Source organism: Anopheles marshallii, chromosome 2 (assembly GCF_943734725.1).
Source record: "Anopheles marshallii chromosome 2, idAnoMarsDA_429_01, whole genome shotgun sequence".
Taxonomy (NCBI): Eukaryota; Metazoa; Arthropoda; class Insecta; order Diptera; family Culicidae; genus Anopheles; species Anopheles marshallii.
The window spans coordinates 40,252,555-40,270,709 of record NC_071326.1 but is presented as its reverse complement, the minus strand read 5'-3'; the positions used below and the strand labels follow the sequence as shown (position 1 = coordinate 40,270,709).

At 47.6% G+C, this 18,155-nt stretch overlaps 2 protein-coding genes across 2 annotated transcripts; one reads left to right on the top strand and one right to left on the bottom strand.

The window, feature by feature from the left end:
- Positions 1-10,376: 10,376 nt before the first annotated feature.
- On the bottom strand, positions 10,377-12,095 carry LOC128707046 (apyrase-like). The gene has a single exon (XM_053801991.1). The coding sequence runs from the start codon at positions 12,084-12,086 to the stop codon at positions 10,377-10,379; it is 1,710 nt and encodes a 569-aa protein (XP_053657966.1). The 5' UTR covers positions 12,087-12,095.
- A 1,637-nt stretch (positions 12,096-13,732) lies between these two features.
- On the top strand, positions 13,733-15,439 carry LOC128719940 (apyrase-like). Its single transcript, XM_053813582.1, has one exon. The coding sequence runs from the start codon at positions 13,733-13,735 to the stop codon at positions 15,437-15,439; it is 1,707 nt and encodes a 568-aa protein (XP_053669557.1).
- The last annotated feature ends 2,716 nt before the right edge of the window (positions 15,440-18,155 follow it).

The window sequence follows — 18,155 nt, the reverse complement described above, 5'->3', positions numbered from 1 at the left end:
AAAACTGTAACTGGCACCCGTGCTCTCCAGCCACCATTACACGGCCGTTTACATCTGTCGGTGCAAAAGTCATACAGCCCGTCCTGCCTGAAACCACTGTTGCATGGCGGCTTTTAGCACATGTGCCCGGGGTCAGCCTGCATCTTAACCTCACTTACGCGCTACGTAAACAAAGCAGACACATTGACAGATGTGTGCCCCGAAGTGCGTCGCGAGAGCGCTTCGTGTGTAGCGGCAGTTGTCCCCAAGGTTCTCGGCGTTGAGTCTTCTGTACACACAAACTTCTTGAGCTGTGGGCATGAGTCAAACGCGTCCGGTACGGTACATCAAGCAATTACACAATTGGATCCACACGCGTACCGTCGACCTGGTCGGAGTGAAACTGGACCCACCGACTGTCACGGTAGCGCCTTCACGCCGTCCAGCCACAACAACAACAAAAAACCCCCCGACGAATGCGAAAGCCTAGGAAACGACTCTGAAGTGGTGGATTGCTTTCGCGAATCACGGCATCGAACCCACTCCGTCTCGTTTGCCCTATATTGCCCACTGTCTCGTTCTGGCTCTGACGATCGCGTACCAACACACCGCCACTAAACCGATCGACCTTGCACAGCCTTAGTTATTCCATTAATAAACGACGGCCACACTACACAAAAAAAAGACACCACAAAATCGACCACATGTAATCCGCAGCAACAGCAGCCACTCTAAACATCGTGGAGGGTTTGCATTGAATGCTGCTACGACAAAACCGTCCCCACCGAGGACTTCCCGTGCAAGGCTGTCTCTTTTTGCTGGGCGCAGACCATGACAGCGAGCGAGTTGGCGAGGCACAGCACGACGGCAGGTCGGGTTGGAAAACTCGTTTCACCAAAGCAATCACCCAACCCCCACAACGGGCTGTACCGGATTCCAGCCAGTGGTGGAGCCGTTCAACCCCAAAAACAAAAACAATCAACCCCCCCGTACAAGATATAATAATCGAAATCGGTTCTAAACTCCATTGTCATAAATACAAGAGCCGGTACGAAGCAGCACTACGGCAGACACCCTGCCTAATTGCTTCACACTCACTTGAATGCGCTTTGGCGATCGATATTGGTTGAGGATGCCCCCAAGGGACAGCTACTGGTGAAACATTCACCTGATGCCTTCTCTGCATTTGCCTACCGGTACGGGGATCGGTTCAAGTCGGACAAGCCTGGTCAATGTGGACACACACATTTCATCAGCTCTGTATTACTGTGTTGAGTGGTGCACCGAGATACTGGGGCCCGGTGTTCGTTGGAATTTATCCCCGATGATGTCTTATCTCCATTCCCATCCCAAACCAATTGTTCCAGTGCTGGGTGCGTGTGTGTGTTTGCGGACGTGCCCAACAACGTCTCGTCGTGTATCGGGCTGGCACAACTAAAAGCCAACCGCTCGGATTACTTGCAAGTCCTGCTTCGTCCGCTCGCAAGATCCACGGGCAGTGGGGAGCGGAGTAATCCCAGTTTGCTGCCGATGTGGACTCAGCATCGTCCGGATGTTCACGTTTTTGCAGCCTGCAATGGATAACGGAACGCTGCAGAGGGCTACCCGTTCTACCAAGTGTCCCTTTGAATGGACTTCGATATCACTCCTTTCACAGAAATATCTTGTGTATGTTTATCCTAATGGCACCTTGCTTTGCCATTTCACGTAACGCTCGTTTCGTTTATCTGCCGGTTGTCGTCGCTAGTGAAGTGCACCGAATTATATTCCCGCACCATGCCGTCCCGCTCACCGTTCGCTCCCTTGCCAGGATACACGAGATTGCCTCAATCGGTATCTACACGTTGGGGAGAGGTACAGTAAAAAAAGGTCAACGCGAAGGAGTGTGGGCAGAATGAAAAGGACCTAACCTCGTCCTTGCCGAGCGGCAGCCAGCAAGCTCCCAGATGGAAGCAATTTGCTTTCGATGTTAGCAGTTTGTTTGTACGTAGGTCGATCCTTTTCGCTCGCTGCCGTTCCACACCCAAACCGCCCGAAAAGAAACGAAACCGGGGGGGGGTTGTGATTGTGGGTGAGCATTTTCCCATCCCGTGCCGGATGCTTCATTGAGCACCAACGGGAAAGCCAATCGATTTCTAATGCGCGAAATGACAAACGGCTCCCAGGGGGAGGGAGGGAGGTTTGTGGACAGGGTGGTCAATCGAACGGAGTGGGGGTTTTATTCGGGAAATCGTTCGTTAAAATTCATGAGCAACTATATCAAACGTAGTTCATTTCTTTTGCCTATCTCTCTCTTTCTTCTCTTAATTTCATCGGCTAGATTTTTGGCTACCTTTATTTGGCACGAGGCGTAGAAAACCCTAAACACACACACACACACCATCCTGCCAGCTCATCGTACCGCTGGAAGCTGTGTGATTAATTAAGCGACAGTAAGTGCTTACGCTTGCCCGAACCCAACCAGTCGTATGATTAATTGATAAATAATGAGCCATTGGCGATGATTGCCAATGCTATCGGGGCAGTTGGGTTGTGAGCCGATGATTCCAACCCACAAAAAAAAGGGACAGCTGCACTGCTAAAAGGGCAACCAGCAGCAGCTCACTTCACTTTTATCGATCAGTTTGTCATGTTTCTCACGGGTTTGATGGGCAGATACGCCGGTGCGATATCATCGGCCCAAAAAACCAACATCAGGAAATGCACCCGTGCGCCAACGGGAGGAACAGATTGACGGGAATGTATTTCAAAATCTGCCCCTTACCTGGAAATGGTTATGAACCGTCCCAATCGGGCCCCGGAAGCTATTCATTTTAATTTAATTTATTCAATTAATTCCACCGCCCCCAAAACGAACCGCCTGTGTTATCAACGATGCGTCACATGATTTATGACGTTTAAGCGCGGGTTTTTTTTTGCGTTCTCTATTTTTGGGTTCTGATGTAAAAGATGGAAAGCTTTCCAAATGTGTGCCAGATTTCGGTGTGTTTAATTAACCTAAAATAGGTCTGATTACGTTAAGCCTAAAGCTTGATTTATCAGAGATGTGTGGGTTGTTGTGGTTGGGGCCGTAATGAGATAGATAAAAGGTACAAAGGATACTCGCATATGGTCGAACCGGTAGGTCCTTTTGTGGATTATAGGTGGCTTGTGCAACCGAATGCAAATTCAACCGATTTTTCATATGAATACTCTGTCAATTAGAGGAAAACCCATCACTGGTTTGTGCGTTGTAGTTATCTCACCACACACAGTGAAAATCTGACAACGTTTTCATTCAATTAGTAACGGCCACTACCAAAACACTAATTCAATTGTATTCAAGGCTTTGTTCAAACTGTGTTTATTTTACAAACTAAAATCTCTGCGTATTTGCCAGTTGTGTTCGATCTGATTTCTTTTTTCTAGAGTGCCAAAAGGTAGTCTTGTTATGACCACCACAATAAAATACGCCAAGACTACAGACATCACCATAAAGTGCAGCAGAACCACAAGATGAAGTGATCTCTGTGGTTCCTCGAATTCTTGAGCAATTGACCAAAGAGTGAAGAAGAACCTGGGCTAGATGGACCTTGTTTTGTAAAACTGTTTGTTAAGAACAATCGCATCTGGCCAGCAGACAATCGCCTAAAAGGAGCGACTTGTAAAAATTATTTAGAAATTGGTTCATTATAACTTTTTAACGAAGATCACCAACCACCCTGAAGGCCCTCAGAAGTTGTGGATAGATCTTTTTTAGGACAAATCTCAGCCAAAAAAGAAAATTTAATATCTTTAAGTGACATTTGATATCCAATTTCACGAAAAAACATAAAATAAAATCAAATATTTTTATTTGCAGCGGCATTAGTTAAGGTTCTAAGCAGTTGACCTATGGTATAATAATTATAATATGTTATTAAAATCTTTAATGCTTATAAGTTAAATTATTGAATAACTTCCAAGAATTCAGACTCTCCAAAGCTATTAAACGTCCAAAGCTAACCGTACGCATCGAAACGCTTTGGCTTCTTCGAACGATCGTATCCCCAGGGCAGTCTCCAATGGCACACCGGACGACATCCACATGTTCTGCGAGTTTAATTAACTCGAACCATTTGCGTCCGAACGAAACCCCCCCCACTTTCCGACGCAAAATGTCCGCTCGCGTTGACCTCCACCTCCCTGGTTGTGTAGTTAAACAAAATTAGTTTTCCACTAAACGTTCCGCATTCTCGATTGACGAATGGGTCTTGCGTTTCCAAAAGTAAAGCATAACAATTGGGCAGCTAAAGTGACAATTAATCAGCAGGCGGGTTAGAAGCGATTGGATAACGCTTGTTCAACAACCGCCTTGTCCATGCATACCGTGCAGTTGATGTGAAGGCATTATCTGCCATCGTTCTTGGAGGTTGAGGTTCGTGCGTCGAAGGGTGTGCTATAAAACACAGCTGCTTGTCACAGACCTTCGGACAGACACTAGGAGAACATTCACGCTCCGGGTTATAGCCGGTACGTTGGACACTCAGTGCCGAGACGGGGAAAAAAAGGCGAACCAATACAGAAATGTGTCCAGCCCTACTGACCATGTGCTAAGTGAGTCGCACCAGCACCAAGACACCTTACCCCCGTACATGGAATTTCCGGAATCGGTACACTAGGCCGTTCGTTGGCCTAGTCACCACTTCAGACCACTGTGCCCCAAACCAACCAATAAGACCTTTGGAAAGGGAGCCAATTCTGCTACCAATATCTCCGACTCCAAGTCCACGTCGTATGGCAATGTAGGTTTGTTATATTTTTGGACCACCCTCGGCACTCATTTTCCAGTTTTCGGTAGCCTTCGATTGGTTGTGTTTGGATTTCGCGGTTTCAAATTTGAACCATTTACCGAGAGGTAAGCGTAACCGACCCGAGCGACGAATACCTCGAGGGAAGGTCAACATAGGTGTACTACTTCGGCCGCGGTCGCGGTTTTAACTCGATCGCTTAACGATACTCTCGATGGTGCGTCACCGAGTGGCTAACTTTGCCATCGCAACTCCACTGTGAATTTCTCCCCATCAATTCGCACACAACTTCCGCCGATCGATTTTGATCAATTGCACTCAGCGTGTGCGTTGCGAAATCTTGTCACTTTCACTTGCCGACATTGCGGAGCTTTCCACCAGTGCGCGAATCGTGATCGTGGCACGATTAGTCTTCGAAGGCACCACGACAAAGGGAGCGGCAATCCGAAAGGAAGATGCGCAATTTTGCGGATTTGGGAAAGTGATTTACGGACGCCGGTTTGTGGTCGACCCGTTAAAAACGATCATCCGGAAAGATCTTCGTGTGGTGAAGCATTCCAAACGCGGGATAAGCGAAAACATACTTTCAACCAAAAAATAAAAAAAATCACATCGCTTCAGCAAATATCTCGTAAATTAATTTTAATATTAGATCCCCGAGCAGCGCCTGCGGGGAAAACATAAAGTAACCGGAAGCAGAGATAGGACAGTGGGTCATATTTCGAGCCACCGGTTTGTGAAGCTGCGGAAACTTTCAAATTAATCTACAGCATTGCAATCTTTGTTATGAAAAAAGTTTATCCAACAAATTGATCAGGAAAGAGCGTGTGGGGCACAAACAAAAGGCTTTTATAGCAACTGTTTTGTTGTTTTACTCGTTCACGCGCCCTGTTAACTCGATCTCCTGCTACTAATACACCACTACTACTACTGCTACTGCTACTATTACTCGAGACTATTTATGGGGTTTTGAAGTTGTATCTTTGCCGACACGCCCGAGTACGGTGCCGCTCGATTAAGGGATGGCAAGAAAACTTTTTCCATCGCTGGGCACGGGATACACATGTGCATAGGGAGCACGGGGTGAACCATCGTGGCTGATGAAGCGGCAAAGACCATCCCACCCGTAGCGGGGGGAGGGTTTTGTGGCTTTAACTTTACACCAAACCATCGGGTGTAACTTTCGCCTTGTTTCATCCCAAGATGGTGGTTGGTTGGGTAGTTCCTTCTACCACCCGAGATGGTCCCGATGGTGACACAAAAACGATCAAATGTCCTGTCGGGCTGGGAGAAGTCAAGTGTTGTTGCTATAATTTGTACTCATTTCCAACGTTGGGAGTTGTGCGTTAATTCATGCAAACCGTTTGTATTAGCTCATGATGAAGCTATCTCGGTACAGCTGGTTCTCGCTTTGTTCTTACTTTTCCAGCGCAACAACCGCATGGCGGTCTTGGCCTGCTGCAGGAGTTCTTTAAACTGCTCAGCGTCGAGTCCCGTCGTCCCGGGGAAAACTTTTCAGGGGACGCATCAACGCCATCACTCCATCTCAATTTGGACCCACTACGGCTGGGAGGATTGAGAACTCTATGGGCTGGGTTGTCCGGTGTCATTCTCATGACGTGATCAGCCCACCGTGACCGACGAGGCTAAGCCGCTGTACAACAGTAAGTTCGCCATACAGCACTCAGAACTCGTCATTTAGTCGGCTCCTCTATTGTTCTTCCACACATCCCCCTTCTGAGTATCTTCCTCTCGAATACGACTAGGAAGGTTTCATCAGTTTTGGACAAAGTCCATGTCTCAGAGGCGTATGTGAGTACTGGAACTATGTAGGTTCTATATAGTCCCAGCTTCGTCCTTCGCAACAAGTGTTTTCTCTTGTGCTCTAGTAAGGGTATTTTAAATTATAATAAGTCGTGCAAGTTGTAATCAAGCTAATCACACCCATGCAAAAGAAGTGATCGCATAGAGCTAAGCTGGTCGGCGTTGGTCCTACCATTGCAAATATCGTGGAACATAGACCTTCAATCTATCAGCAATTACGTTGCACTTTGTTGCAATGAAAACTTTAAATAATGTTGTCACCCTTCTAGAGCGTTAAGTTTGTGAAGGCTACCGCTACTACTGAAGTGCATCAAGCACCTGGCAAGCATAAAGTCAGCTATCTTTACTAACTTTTACATCGCGCTTGAAAACTTTCGCAAAATTACTTCCCCAAGCTGGTGTCGAAGTGCTCATTCGTCTTATCACGGGACCCTCCCCCGTCCCCATTGCTTTCCGCAGCTTATTACGCGTTTACACGCACCGACCATTGCAGTACTTACCGCGTGATCCCGATCTGGGGCTGTCCCACGTTGGAGGAACCGTTGCGTAGCGTGCAGTTCTGCAGGCTTCCGGGTTTCGCCGAGCTGTTCTCGAGTAACGGAACCTCCGGTCGATCTGTGGGACAATCTTCACCGACGGTTTGTCAGATGGCGGGACTAACGGAGCCCATCGCTTGGCACGAACGGCTCTTGGCAGGGTAGCGAAGATATTTGTTTTGCAGGTCGAAGAGAATGAACGGTGTTTCGCTTCATTTTTTGTTCGGTAGCTGTGTCGTAAATTCCATTCTCTGCTGCTTTGCTCGTGCCGGGCGTATGTTTTGTCTTATGCGTTTCTTTCCTTCGTCCGATGTGCTGCTGTTGGTTTAGTTTTTTTTTTCTTGGTTTTGCTCTTCTGTTTTGCTCTTCCGCTTATGCTCTATCGTATAACGTATCGTTGACTTTCTTATGGAAATTCGGTACACACTTGGCAGACACCGTACTGGGTGTGCGAGGGGGCCACACTCCCGGAACCCGGTTGGAACACACGTAAATCACTGCATTTTCTGCACTCTTCGGAATTCACCCCTAGAAGGACCCAGTTTCGCAATGCCGATCGTTTCTACCTTAGTTTGCCCGTGGCGCCAAACCGAAAGCCCCACGATGGAAGCTTAGGTTCGCAACTAATTTGCATCAAAAACGTTCAAAACGTTCCACAGCAACTAATTTCGCAACCAAATCCCTTGCCAGGAAGATGGTTGGACAGACCGGGTGGAGACGCTTCGCCAACAAAATAAATCTTACTCACACACACACACACATACAAACACGCACCAAAAAGGCAAGAAACAGAGAGAGAGAGTGAGAGAGCGAATGAATGATGGGGATGGTTTGGAGAAAGGGCACACCACCCATAAACGAACCAGCGGGGAAAAGTTCAATATCCGGTTTGGCACCGATCGTACCTCGGTTAGTGACACGCTTTGCGACACGCGGCGCAAAGTTTTGGCGCGCACGAAACATCACTCACGAGTAATTGAAACACGTGCTGCTGCGTAACGGCCTACCGGGCGGTACGTAACCTCAAAAACCACCGCGTTAGCGTTTTGGGGTGAGTGTTTTAGAATGTGCCAGGGATGGGAGGAAAACCAATTTCGAAACAATTCAACAAATGACACTAACTAACACACTAACAGCAATGATGCTGTTCCAATATTCCCGTTAGCATGTCAGCGTTTATTGACATTCACATCGACCGTTTCCCGGGTCCGGCTGTTTTTCCGTGCAGCTTGAAACAAAAAAAAGAAGCCATAGCAAACGAATCTCTAACCGGATTGTCGATACCAGATCAATGGCTGTTTGGTTCTGCTCGTAAGGTGGAAGCTGTCACTACCAAAAACACGCCCAACGCACACGGTCACTATTGGTACGAGGGTCTTTTTTTTTGTTCACCCTCCTTCGTTTAGCTTGCTTCCCGCTTATTCGGCTTGTTTGGTTTCAACAACCACGACACAGCCTCCAAAACTGGTTCCGCCGTACAACACCACATACACCAACACTTACTTTGCTTTCTAGCGAAACGGGAGAAAATCGAAACGTACGCGTACGCGGCCACCGTTTTTCTTACGCTACTGCCTACTGGCGAAGACGCCAATCAGGCACGCAGACACAACACAAGAAAGCGCCCCAAGTTATACCGTAGCTCACGGTTTGCTAACCTGACACCGATGACGGCTATAGACGGACTGTTTACGCGCCGCGTGGAGCCCTCGTGCTTGGCTCGCGGTGGAACATTTGGGCGTGAGAGCGGAGAGTGAGCGTAGAGAGATGGATGTTTCTGATTTGCTCACCGACAACATGTGGGCAATGCTACGGAAGACAACAAAAAGGTTTCTTGCCAATCACAGCATGATTTGAACACACGAAATAGACAAATTTTCACAAATAATATTGATATTCGTATGTTTTTATCACAAACATTCACTATTCACCACAAAAATCACACAATTCTTCAATGCCGGATAGCTTGGTGTAAATAAAATTCAAATCAGCTGTCAATTGAAAAAATAGTAAATATCAAATGTGAATAAAGTACGGGACGCACTGTATCACTTAATCGAGAGCTACTTTGGTTTCCAGAGAGCGAACTTCGCTGAGCGAAAAGCAAAGAGAAACCAGCGGATGCGTTACAGGGTTGTCAAACAGTACAGCAGTTGAGCGCTAAAAATTAGAATTTGAAGTTTTTTTGTTGTTCTTTTGATTAAAACGGTGCAATAACGTAAGATTAACACTGTGTGATAGTTTAGCAATTAATTTGTTTCGCCAATTTATTCGATTCAGTATACGACCACGACCCCCAAAAACCAACCTCATTGACGAATAGCTCCACGGGGAGCCTAAAATCATTTCGATGCACCGAACGTGAAACATTCCCCCACCCGTAGAAATCCCCCCACACACTCACAACAAGGAACTTGGAAACAAATTCGAAAGCTAAAACAAAAGTCCGCCCAGCGGGGGACGTCAGTGCGACAAACGACACGTACATTTTCTGGCGGAATTGGCAGCCAAACGAGCGGAAATTTTTAATGCACAACCAGGAACTTTATCATCCAGCCAGCGAAGATGCTTCTAACTAGCACCAAACTCTAGCTCATCTTCATTGTTTTTGCAGGTCGGTGGGGGGGGGGCATAAAGCAGAAACTTGTGTTTATGTTTGGCAACCGAAAATTCCGCCATTCGAACCGTCAGCATGTGCCGATGTAGCATAACTTTAGCACAAAGCTATCGAACGTAATGCTGACCCGGTACTGCGGGATGAAGTGTACGACGTCGAACCGTTACGGCACAAAATCACTGCTCTATTCAATCAGCTTTTCGGCATTTCGGCAGGCATCTAAATTTCAGAAGAGCATAAATAAGTTTCAAAGTAGTGCCTTTCAAAAGCATAAGATAGTTTATCCCTTGGATAGGTCTTTGAAAAGTATTGATGGAAATGTGACGTCATAATTGACGTAAATGCCCAAAGCCTGACTGCCTGTTTGAGATGCAAGTCAGAACCAGCAATGAAGGAAATTCAATCTGCAAGGTCGTCTAAAACAAATGAAAGCTCCTAATTAGATATTCATATTGCATGTTAGCAAAAAGGGATGTAATTGTATTCTATTGCCTATATTTTAAAACCTCTTTGTAACTGACGACGTAAGTGCTAACAAGGGCTTCATGACAATAAAAGTCAAACAATACTAAATCGTAGGCTTATTGGCAAGCTTAACAAATTCTAAAGACAGTACCATTCTGGACAAAATATTGATTTTCCTCTCTTTATTCACTCTATAACGGTAATACGTCCATAGGTACCGCTGATGATGGGCGTCATCTTTTGTACGTAACGCTCCAGCACGGCTATATCGACTGGTCCAATCAACAAATTTGTGGCCCACTGAGGAATCATGGTGTATCCGCTGCCACCTTTCCGAATGTACGCCCCAGTTGCAACCCGATAGATCCGCTCCGGATCGAGCGGTTCGTACCGTGGGACCGTACAAAAGCGACACCGTAAGCTGACCGATACGACTCGGTTCCCGGCAGGACGGCGCAGATCGTACGTCACCTGCATTCCCGACATCTGCATCATATCGGACGTGCCGAACCGGCTAGCACTGTGCTCCAGCACCTCCAGAAGCACTCGCCCTTGAAGATCGAAGCTATCGATTGTGTCCTCAAACGGTACGGCCGTTACCAGATCATCGAACGTGAGGTTTCCAGCGAACAGTGACGTCCGCATACCACCTCCCGTGTTGAACGCGATCGCTACTTCCGTCCACTGGTCTGGGTTCGGTGCTTTCTGTGCTTCCGTTGCAAAATAGTCGATGTACCCATCGGTGATGAAGTTGCCAAAGTTACACTCACCTCGCGAACAGTCGGGTTTGTCGAGCATTACGGCCGAGTAACCGATCTGACGATTGGCTTGTACATTAACTTGCTCCCGCCACGGAACCAACTGCTCCAACACCTCCGGATCTTGTGGTACTGTGTCGTCGAGAAACTCTGGATTACCTTCCCAATCTCGCACGTTTCCTTCCTGGTCGAAGTACAGAGTGATTCTTCCAACATACTTCGCGTAGGATGCGGCCTGTACAATCAGGGTCGTTTGACCGTTAGGATGTTCTACCACAACCGGATAGGTGTCTTCAGCTTCATCGGGAAAACCGTCGGTAGTGCCGTTGAAAAGGAACGTATGAGAATGACCTCCAACGATGACATCTACATCTGGCAGCTCACGAGCAATAGTACGATCGATCTCCAGACCACAGTGGGATAGTACCACAAAGTGCTGAACTCCTGCAGTCTTCAACCGATCGATCTCCACCCGTAACTGTTCCACTTCATCCAGAAAACGTAACCGCTCCGTCATACCCATCGTATTCGTCAGGTGATGGATAACACCAATCACCCCGATTTTAAGCCCACCACGATCGAGTACTACACTTTTGGTGTACTTTCCTTGCAATGTGGGCTCGTCACGATCGTCTATGTTTGCCACTACCACGGGACTGTCGATCACATCCAGAAACGGCACCAAACCCGCTATTCCATGTTCGAACTCGTGATTCCCGAGCGTCATCACGTCTGCCGGAAGTAGATTCAGAAAGTGGGCGGTCACATTCCAGCGCAGCAGTGAGTACCAGAGGGTGCCCTGGAAGTTGTCGCCCGCGTTCAGGTAGATTGGGTTCCGATCGGCGTACTCCTGCTGGAGCGATTTGATACGGGCGACCACTCGTGCGTAACCACCAATACAGCGTTCACCTTCGTCCGGCTTGCAGCGCGTTGACACCGTGTTCGTTTGCTCAAACCGGGCATGGAAGTCGTTCAGGTGGATAATCGTCAGTGGAAACAGCTCACTGTCTAACGTCTGCCTCGTTATGACCACACCGGACGGGCCGGCAACTGAACCCGCGGTCTGAGTCAACACCGTACAACTAGCGACCACGAACAGCGCGCAGAAATTCACCAACCACCACATGATTGGGATCATCGCGGATGGTTGTCTCGTCTACAACTGACAGACGCTCGGCCTCCACACAAACAACTGAACCAACGTGACACGCGATAGCGGTTGTGATAAAGACAATGTTTTAACCCTAAATAGCCCGAAATGAAGGAGTAAAATGAGAAGAGAGAGTGAGAGTGAGAGAAAGAAGCACAACGAACGTGTTTACTACGGTTGGCAGATAACTCTACATGAGCATACTTACACGATCGCTCAGACCGCCCGATGACAGATGCTCGTTGTTATGGATTCGCCAAGTCGCGTGTTACTGAGGCCACTTAACTTCTTTCCACTGCGGAACGCTTGGTACATCCAAGCGGAAAGGATGATTAACAAATGATTCACACACAGCTTGCGCACAGATGGCTATGGATACATGTATATTGCTTTATTAGCCTTGGCAGAGTAGTGCCTTTTACTGCGCGATAGCTCCAACAACTGGCCAATTTATTCTGCCGCTTGCCACAAGTGTGAACTAGAAATTAGAGCTACACGTTCCATTTTGCAGGCACTATTTAAAGACAGCAGAGGTTGTAATTAGTAGTCGATCGATTAAATTAAGTTCCAGATAAACTCAAACATGGCTAATTGATTGGCCCACCAATTATGCACGGAACGAAAATAATCCTCTGCATCGATTTAAGGTTAGGCATTACTTCTGGTCAAACCTTTATCACTTCCCTCACTTTCATCCATCTTCTTTCTCGAGCACCACCCGGAATGGTACAGTTGTATTGCATCAATCTGCAACCTTATCAGTGACCACAGGCAGTCGAAACGTTTGATACGTCGTTATTAGCGTCAGTCATGCCTGCTAGAGATGTGCACGCTGAGTAAGAGTGAGTGAGTGATTTGAAACCTTCGAGAGAGTGAATGAATATAAATCAGCACGAAGAGTTTTTATGACTCCTTTAACCACTCTTTTGCGTTTATACTCACTCTTACTCTCTGTGCCGACTAGAAACTCCTTCAGGAGTGAGTAAAACTGTTTTATCACTCTTTGGATTATAATCACTCTGTAAGAGTGAGTAAAAGAGTATTATCACTCTTTGGATTATAATCACTCTGTAAGAGTGATGATACTCTTTTACTCACTCTTACAGAGTGATTATAATCCAAAGAGTGATAATACTCTTTTACTCACTCTTACAGAGTGATTGTAATCCAAAGAGTGATAAAACAGTTTTACTCACTCCTGAGTGAGTTTCTAGTCGGCACAGAGAGTAAGAGTGAGTATAAACGCAAAAGAGTGGTAAAAACATAAATGCAGTGTAATATTTTTTAATGAATCTCAAAAGAGTGAGTAAAGGTTTCAAATCTTTAAACCCACTCTTTGACTCCGATTCAAATCATTGAAAAGAGTGATTATTCTCATCTCTAATGCCTGCTATCACACCTTTTTGCTCCCGAACCCGACCGCCCAAACCCAACAACTGGGTCGTGAGAATTGTGAACCGAGAAGTCGGCAACGGGTCCATCAAAAGTCACTCGATCGTACGCTCAATCGCACCCACCTAACACTCACACCCTCCACCGGGTTATCAATGTGTCGGATTTACGCTTATCAACACAATTGCCACAGTGCCACAACTAACACAGCACCACACCAGTACGCGTTGAACGCTGGCAAGATGTGGATCGTTGGGCGGATGACGCTACGCTTAGCGCTCTGCTTCGTAGTGGCCGTTGCGTCTGGTGTGTGCAGTGCCGTGGACGCTTCCGAGCAAGGTGTGTTGATCAGCAAACCGTGGAAGGGTGAAAGAAACGATGATCTGCTGTATCCACTTACGATTATCCATCTGAACGACTTCCATGCCCGGTTTGAGGAAACGAACACGGTGTCAACGCGCTGCAAGCCGGACGAAGGTGAACGTTGTATTGGTGGTTACGCACGAGTGGTCGCCCGTATCAAATCGCTCCAGCAGGAGTACGCCGATCGGAACCCAATCTACCTGAATGCGGGCGACAGCTTCCAGGGTACGATCTGGTACACGTTGCTGCGCTGGAATGTGACCGCACACTTTCTGAACCTCCTTCCCGCCGACGCCATGACGCTCGGGAACCATGAGTTTGATCACGGTGTGGAAGGGCTGGTGCCATTTCTGGAAGCCATCAAGAGCCCCATGCTGGTCGCCAACATAGACGATCGTGACGAACCGACGCTGCGGGGCATGTACCAGAAAAGCGTTGTGCTTGACCGCGATGGCCGTAAGGTTGGAATCATCGGCGTTATACACCACGCAACGGACACGCTCAGCATGACGGACCGGGTGCACTTTCTGGATGAGGTGGAGTGTATCAATCGCGAGGCATCGGCACTGAAGCAGCTCGGTGTGGATATCATCGTAGTGCTGTCGCATTGTGGCTTCACGATCGATCAGGACATTGCACGGCAGTGTCCCGAGGTGGACGTGATCGTTGGTGGACATTCGCACACCCTGCTGCACACGGGGGAAGTGACGGATTGGCCGGACATGCCAGCAGGTAGCTATCCGTTCGTTGTGGCGCAAGACTCCGGCCGGCAAGTGTTGATCGTGCAGGCGGGTTCGTTCACCAAGTACGTCGGCCATCTGCTGGTGTACTTCGACGAAAATGGAGAAGCAGTACGCTGGGAAGGTAACACCGAATATCTGGACGAGCAATTCCAGCCGGATGAGCAAATCGAACGTGAACTTCAGCCCTGGCGCTCCCAGGTCGATACGCTCGCTGTTCGTCCGGTGGGCAGTTCCAAAGTGTTCCTTTCCAAGCCCGCCTGTCGGACAGGTGAGTGTAACTTTGGCAGCTTCGTGGCGGACGCGTTCGTCGACTATTACGTTGGTCGGGGAGATCTGGAGCACGAGTGGACATACGCCGCGATCGGTATTACGAACGATGGTGGGCTGCGTACGTCGCTCAATCCCGGCACGCTAACGTACGAGGATCTGGTGACGGCTATCCCCTATGAAAATACGGTGGACACGTTCGAGTTGCGCGGCCAGCATCTGCTCGAGGCGCTGGAGTATAGTGCCAGCCGGTACAATACCGCCGATGTGCTGCAGTTCTCCGGCATGCGTGTTACCTTCAACCTCACGCGGCCGATCTTTCAGCGGGTGCAACAGGTCGATGTACGATGCCGTGTTTGCCGAATTCCACGCTATGAACCACTGGACACGGAGGCCACCTATAGGGTCGCAATAGCCGCGTGGATCGGCAGCGGTGGCAATGGGTACGAAATGTTTGGTCAGCACCGCACCAACGTGCGTGTCGGTCCGCTAGACATTGACGTTTTCGAGCGGTATGTCGCCAAGATGTCACCAATCCTGCAGGGAACGGACGGGCGAATGGTTTTCGTAACGTGAGCGATTGACATTACCCACTGGCAAAGTCAATCTATTCGCACTGTTTTTAACAAGGATCCACGGAAGAATTCATTTCAAAACGATAATAAACTACAACACTTTCCAACAGGCATAAACGTAAGGGAGCTCCACTGTTGATGGCGTTTAATTTAGTTATTTTTTCCTCACATTGCAGCATCTTGCTGAGCGGCGCAAAAGAGGCTTCACGCCAGGACGTGCTGATTGCAGTGTGCATAAATATGTTGCGATCTTTTCTTCCATTCCTTGCTGAAGCTCATTACGCCAGCTACACTTTCCATCATCGTCAACTTCAACAGCCCCCCCGGGGGGTACACTCATCGTGCTTTGATACTCACGCCGAGGTGCTAGCGTAGACGACCACGCTTAACTGATTAGTGCTCGTTAATTTGTGCTGCTTTGCTGGTGCTGCACTTGCCGCACCAGCAATTACGATGCAAATGCATCCGCGTTACAAAGCGTACTCTTTTTCTTTTTTGAAAATCCCCCCCATTCGCACCTCTGCAGCAAATAGTGTCAATATTTACAACATCGAATAGGGCAGAAAAACACGTAAAATCGTGCCCCCCCCCCCCCCGCAACCCGGCTGAAAAAGTGTCATCGTTGACCTAAAACGGTTTGCGCTCGGAGATTGGCGCTAATGACGAAGGTAAACGTAGCAGCGTACCCCGGCACTTGAAAGGGGGGGGGCCCTTTCATCATCACGGGGCGCGCAGCGAAAGAACTTTCGCTCTGTGCCATCAGGTCACGGAACGCTTGTAAATGCGGGAAAGCGTGACGCAGATTTTCATTCACTGTCCCCGAAACACACACACACAGTTACTGTGCATACATGCATTATTCCATATTTACTTATCTCTTGGAGACACTGGATGGTTAATGGCAGTGGAGTCAACCAACGGTGCTGTGGTTAACGGTCAGGACCAGCACAACCAGAGCGCTATTCCACGCCATCCTTTGTCCGGGCGCACTGTAACCTAGTGAACGCCACATTGCACATCCTCACGTTCTATGTCCGGGAACAGTACCTTTGCGCGGTCCACACAAACGTTTCATGCGTTTCATGTTGCAAATTAAGCAAACATACCGAAACATGCCGAAAAACCCAATCCCATTGGCATGCCTTTTTTGAGGGCTTCTTTGATGGGTTTCGCTCACGAGTGGCATTGGGATGTTTGGAGGATAAAATCTCACCGCTCCGCGATGCATTTTACCAATTTCGGAACATCATAGCAACAGTCTCATTGATTGTCCGAAACGACCGTTACCACGCCATGAAACGTGAAACGTGAATGACATACTGAAGGGGATTTTCGGAGCACGGCGGAGCCGCGAACAAAAACCACCATCAGTGATACGCTGATAAATATCCGGTTGTCACCGTGGGTAAACAGTTCTTCCACCTGTAGGGACATACCGCCACCTAACCTAGCTGCGGCATGTCACATGTCTCGTCCTCCCGAATGAAGCGACAATATTAAATATCCACCACAGTCCGGAGGCGAAGTGACACATGTGGCGAATTGTACCTTTTCCATGGGGATGGCATGGGGGGACAGGACTTCCGTAGAGTGCATATCCGCATCGAACCTCACTGCATATGCCTGCCCCAAACACGGTCGTGTTTATGCAAAGCTTGGCAAAGATAAACTTTATGTCACACGACATCGGACAGTGACAGTCCGACAGTAGACCACCGCCGCAGAAGTGCAAAATGGTCAAAATTTGATCGAAAGTTGTACTTAACAGAAACATTTTACACATCACCTTAGTGTGTGCCTTTTGACATCGGGAAAACCGACCCACCGAATCGCGGTGGTAGTAGTGAAATGGTTTGATAAAAAGCTCTGCTATTTGACCACTGTTCACAGCTACTGCGATCCCGAATGTGTTCGGTAATCATTTGATTTGTGTTCCTACTTTTACGCTAGCGCCTTTCGTGCAGCCTGCTGAAGGAACGGGGACAAAATCACCTGCTCGTCACAGGACTATTGTGGACCTTTTATGCTGATGGTTGCAATAAAACAGTGGCTTGGACCACGGAAACAGGCCCAGTAACTGGTCGGTGCTTCCGGTGGATGGTTCCACTTGGCTAAGGGAAGTGATTGTGAGGAGAGCGTTGGAAGATGTGAAAGAAACGAGAAGATTTGTAAGTGTGCGTTTGTGCGAAAATATGTTTTTCGTTTAGTAGCAAAGTGTTGCTTTGATGAGAAAAAAAAGCCCTCATTAGCACAGTGCCTGTAGAAACGTTCGAGCCAAGAGGACATTAATTGCATCCTTCTAATATATTCTAAATATCTTTTTACCATTAAATTGCTTTATTGTTTTATGTGTTTGGGAACCGTGTATTGAATGGGGCACTGAAAAAAGCATAGATTTAACAGTGATTTTAGTCAGGTTTTCAATGAATTATAGTAGAAAACCTGTATGTAATACCACCAAATAACAAACTTTAAAAATACATTTTTGTCATGCAAATTTGTTCGTCATGGTAGTTTTTTTCTCTTCTTATCGTGTTAATTTAACCAAATATCGTAACTAGAATATGTTTCTCTAGCATATCAGCATATCAGTCATGTAGCGAAAATGAAAAATCCTTTAAAACACGTGGAAAACTTCGCAAACAGTCCTTAAGACTGGCGTATAAAGGAAATTTCGCTTGAACAACGGCTGTTAAATTATAAAAATCAGTGGCGGG

Coding starts and splice junctions, on each gene's coding strand:
- LOC128707046 (XM_053801991.1), bottom strand. CDS start 12,086: ATGATCCCAATCATGTGGTGGTTGGTGAATTTCTGCGCGCTGTTCGTG.
- LOC128719940 (XM_053813582.1), top strand. CDS start 13,733: ATGTGGATCGTTGGGCGGATGACGCTACGCTTAGCGCTCTGCTTCGTA.